At 47.3% G+C, this 5,000-nt stretch overlaps 1 protein-coding gene across 11 annotated transcripts in view; it reads right to left on the reverse strand.

The window, feature by feature from the left end:
• Positions 1–28: 28 nt before the first annotated feature.
• The window catches only part of LOC126578787 (atrial natriuretic peptide receptor 1-like), a 61,157-nt gene continuing 56,185 nt past the window's right edge, over positions 29–5,000 (reverse strand). For all 11 annotated transcript variants that reach the window (XM_050241770.1, XM_050241737.1, XM_050241761.1 and 8 more), the window contains 4 exons: positions 3,542–3,691; positions 3,253–3,445; positions 2,104–2,278; positions 29–1,671 (listed from right to left, as the gene is read on the reverse strand). In XM_050241770.1, the coding sequence (XP_050097727.1) occupies positions 833–1,671; positions 2,104–2,278; positions 3,253–3,445; positions 3,542–3,691 (1,357 nt within the window). In that variant the 3' untranslated portion in view covers positions 29–832. The remainder of the gene's footprint in view (positions 1,672–2,103; positions 2,279–3,252; positions 3,446–3,541; positions 3,692–5,000) is intronic.

Genomic DNA, 5,000 nt, shown 5'->3' on the forward strand with positions numbered 1-5,000 from the left:
GTTATGAGCTTAATATGCCTAACATCGATTTACATGGGTTATCTTCTTATTGTTAATTAGAGTCGGTAAGAGGTCGGTTTCACTCTCGTCGACTTGCCATAAGCCTTTTTTTTCGTACAGCTAGGCGATGAATGGAAAGGGTCCCTACACTTGCCATGCTCCTCCATTCCCTGTTCAACAGCATTTCTGAGCATTGTTGGGTAGTTCAGCGATGATCCACCGGAACATTAGTACCTTACTACTGCGGCGCCCACTCTCCTATCGACTACGCAGATTCGAATCACTAAATAGCCTTGCCTGTCTGGCTTGCGCTTTTCTCAACACTTAAGTACGTTGTTCGTTTTTCGGGTGACTGCCCGTGCCCCTCTCACACTACTTATCGGCTATTCCTAACGCTATATCATACAAAATGACTGAACCGCATCTTACAGCAGCGGCTCTCTGCGGAAATGACATCTAATCACTATTTTCATTACCATGGTTACGTGCTTGGCATCCATTCCCATTCGTTCCACGATTACTGCGATGATGCTTGCGTTGGAGCTTCCTAGCAGTTGTTGCTGCATTCAATCGGTCAGCAAATGAAACCGTAATAATTGCGATAAAACTGCGTGACAGAATGTGAATGTGATGCCGTAGATCTTTCTGGGGATGGCAATTTTATCGTCCCCTGGATCCGTTTAATGCCGCAGTTTATTTACATGGTGGTGGCAGGCGAGACGATAGAATGACCACCGGAAATGATGGCACAATTAATATCCTTACGAGGAGGGGCGGCGCTCAGTCTCAGTCAGTTCCCCATTCATCAATCACCGAAGGGTCGGGGCACACTCTACGACGTTAGTAGTGGTTGCGTTACACTTCCTCCAGCGCCACCGGAGCCGGTGCTCGTATGAAGCAGTTCCAACTCGCCCGAACTGCCAACACCGCCATCCGAGGCGCTTCCTCCAGTATCCGCCCCACCGATGGTCGAGAGCAGTCCCTTACCCTTCACCAAGCAACCGGAAACTTTTGGCGGCACGTTTGGAACTGTCGCCGAGTTCGCGGGTGCCGTCTTGGTGAAGTTGTACGAAACGCTGTTTAACTTTTTGGCCGTTGGCGCAATACTGACTGCCACGTGGTGCGTGGTATGGCAACTGTTGGGTGAACGATGATGGTTACTTCCTCCCGTGGTGTTGTTGTTGTTGTTTAAACTGCAAATCGTATTGTTGTTATTGTTATTACTATTGTTGTTGTTGTTGTTGTTGTTGTGGTGATGGTTGCCGTTCGTAAGGATGCCGGTTGGGGCGCCTCCATTTAGTGTGGGAGCTTGAGCGATGGCTGTTGCTTGGGGCGGAGAGTGACCCACATTTGGTGGTTGTGGTGGTGGTGGCCGTCCTGCGACGGGTGGTGGAAGTGCTTTCAGTCCATTCGGTAGGGCGAGCGGAGCGACTTCGGATCGTTCGCCGTTTAGCCAGTAGGTGAGCATCTCTCCCTTGCCTTTCATCGGCACTAGGCCGCGTTCGGTGAGATCGAATGTCCCGAAACAGTCGAGCAGCGTTTTGGTGGTTTGGCTCACATGAATCTTAAGCGCTTCTCCGTTAGACTCCATGCGGCTAGCGGTGTTAACAGTATCACCAAAGAGACAATACCGGGGCATCTTCAATCCGACAACACCTGCCACACAAGGTCCTGTTAGAGGGGAAAACCAAAAGACACACATGTTAGAAATGACGAAGCAAAATATCAATCTCATACATTTTGGTTTGTTACCATAAAACCTACAATCGACGATAAATGAAATACTGAACAGCCTGAGTTTTGTGACGAATATTTTTTCTACTAACAAACCGTTGTTTAATTGTTTCGTGAGTAAATGACCACATAAAAAGTGTTTGGGATTTTGTTGATATTATTTTTTGCTGTGGAGCCACTGGAACAATATTCAAACAAAGGCGCACAATCTAAGGCATCTCAATAGCACTCAAAGCTGTCAAGATAACACAAGGCACGTCCCACGACACACATGTCTGTATGGGCCGCTGTCTACCAAATGGTCGGAGAAAAACTTCTCCGCCAAACAATGACGACAATTGCCGACCTCCTTTCTCTCTCCGGACTTACCACTGTGCAGTCCTATCCGTAACCGTAGCTGCTCGTTGGGCCGATGGCGAATGGTGAACTTGTGAACCGCCGCCAGCAGGCGCAATGCCATCCGCGAGATCTCCCGGGCGTGCAGATTTCCGTTTCGTACCGGCAGCCCGGATACGACCATGTACGCGTCGCCGATCGTTTCCACCTGCCAACAGAGAGAGTGAAAAATGATGAATTCAATACATTATAACTCAGATCGGAGTTTCCGCCCCTGTGGCCTGCCTGACGCCAGATAATGTGATGTATTTTATGGAAACCTTCCCAACCAGTGGCAGGATTCTGCGGGATCATTTAAGTTTTTCAAGACCTTTTAAGGTGTTAGCGGCGTTGCTACATCTTGCCCTTCGCGCCAAGACAGAGATATTTGCCATAAAGATAAACTTTACTGAGTGGGTGTTTCAATGAAGGCGGGAGGATGATCCCACTTCGAGACGATTTGTTCCATCACTTGCAATAGATTTATCATCGAACAGAGCGCGCCTGAGAACGCGGCTAGCAGGCTATTTGATTTCGCATTGTTCTACTTGGATGATAAATTAAACTCAGGATCAGCGCAGCGTTCCTTCTGGCACAGTAGGCACACGAAAGGATTAGCTGTTGCTACGGCGTATCCATCAATCCGGTAATCCCGTCCATTTTTACCCGGAAAGCCTTGCCAGTAATCAGATAATTGATTGTTCATCGTTTGACATCCGCGCCCCCTAGTGCTCTGTGCTGTTGGAAACTGAAACCATGCCAACGAATGTGATTGACAATCGTTCGGGAAACACGGTCCACGACTACGCAAAACCGTTACCGAATCTCAGTGTGCCTCGATAGACGAAAACGACCTTTTCCACAGCGGCGCTATCAAGGGTGACTGATACCAGCCCCACAAACAGGATGTTTTTCTCAATTTATTGCCACACCAACCCCTGTAAGCTCCAGGGGGCGGAGTGTGTATGTCAGAAGAAATGAAAATTAATTGCTTTCATCGACTTCGATTTTCACACACCACCAATTACTGAAGCCAGCCTTCACATCCTGTCGATAGCCTTCCTTAAATTCATCATTAAATTCTACTGCTCCAAACACACAGAGACTCGGTGATGGAGGCGCCCATTTTAGAGTGCCACTTACCTTGTACACATCAAAGTTTTCCACGATCGAATCGAAGCAGGTGTAGAGATCGTTCAGCAGATCGACCACCTGCATCGGGGTGCTTTGGGCCGAAATCGCGGTGAAACCGACAATATCGCTAAAATAAATAGTTACTTGATCATATGTTTCCGCTATCACAGATTTGCCCATAATCAGCTGCGCCGCCACGGATCTGCAAAGAGACGATGTGATGGTGTTAGATTGAATCATGTGGCGACAGATGGCGATGGCGATGGCGAAGGTACTGGCAGCGGCCGGCTTCACTTACTTGGGCAACAGCTGGTACAACAGCTCCTCACATTTGCGCTTTTCCTCAAAATAATCCCGCGTTCGCTCGTCGACGAGCGCCTCCAGATTGTTCGCGTACTGTTCCATGCGTTGTAATAAATTATCTAATATGTTACCAGATTCGTTTTCTCTGCAAAGAAACGGCCACATGGGAATGAGCTGTTGATGCTGCTTAGGAGTAACGAAGATTGAATTTGGGAAATCATTTTTCACGGGTTCCCCCGGGGGTATTTCAGAAATTTATCTTGATATTTAATGCGCATTTTATCAAAGGTTGTTGAAATTGCGTATACTCTGTGGTATTTTTTTTTAAATTAAAACTCAGTAAAGACTGAAATTTCTCTTGAAAACAAGCATGTAATCGATACTCGGTCCCAGCTCATCCATTATGAAATTGGTCGTAAAAACAGGTCGTTCTCTCGCAATAGTTCGCCTTCACCCACTTGAGCCCGGTGGTTGATTGAATTACACTCTTTATCAAGACGTTGAGTCAAAAGTTTTCCACAGACTTTGCTTCACTTCTTCAGCTCAAAGCTGTAGACAACCATCCGACCTCATCTGCTGTCGTCGTCGTCGTCGAACAACCGAGAAGCAGCCAATTTGAGTTTGCATCCGTTGAGCACACGATAATTGTGTGCTTGTGCGCCAGTTGCGCCACAGCCTCATCCTTGGTGTCTCTGGCAGCCGGAGCACAAGACGGCGAGGACAGCAAACGGAAACTGAAATGAATGAGCAACGGATGGCTCTATTCGGTCTCGCGTGCCGGTACTTGCTCTGGCAGGAAATTATGCATTAAGCATAACTATGTTCTGGCCCCTTTGCAACAGCCCTACCGCCGCAGCAAACACTGCGGCAAACAAATTGGTGGCTTCATCCACTCCGTTCTTCTCCTCCGTTGCTTGAGATCTGACGTGACGGTTCTCCGATGGGTCCGATTTTTCCCGCCTGCTTTCACAGAAATTTCCATTCATTCTTTTCGGTAGGTACAATGTCGAAATTGCGAAAAGAAGCGGCACAACTCAAGCCTCAGACTGGTCATGAGATCGGAGGCTGGAAAATGGTGATGAAACAAAAGGAAAGTTTTCTCCGACCGTTGCTCCTTTTGTAGCCGGGGCCAAACAGGAAACAGGACAACCGCAGAAGAAGGTTCACCCACAAACCATGCTAATTAAATGGTTTGTGCGTTGCGTTGAACTGGAAAAAGTTTTTCCGGTTCTTTGGGCTAAGAGATAGTTTTCCCTCTTGCAATGTAGACTGGTGTAAGTGGAAACATTTTTGACAAACAGTTGTGTAAAGGGGGTACTGGTTCTGGGGGAACTTGGAGCAATTATAAATATTTTATCGACAAAGCTCTACTCCAAGCAGGCGATACTCTAACTATTTTTTTTTTTTAAATTTGTTCTTGGAGTTGATCGTTTGATGTTTACAAAGTGTGATCC

The sequence above is a fragment of the Anopheles aquasalis genome, chromosome 2, assembly GCF_943734665.1.
Source record: "Anopheles aquasalis chromosome 2, idAnoAquaMG_Q_19, whole genome shotgun sequence".
Taxonomy (NCBI): Eukaryota; Metazoa; Arthropoda; class Insecta; order Diptera; family Culicidae; genus Anopheles; species Anopheles aquasalis.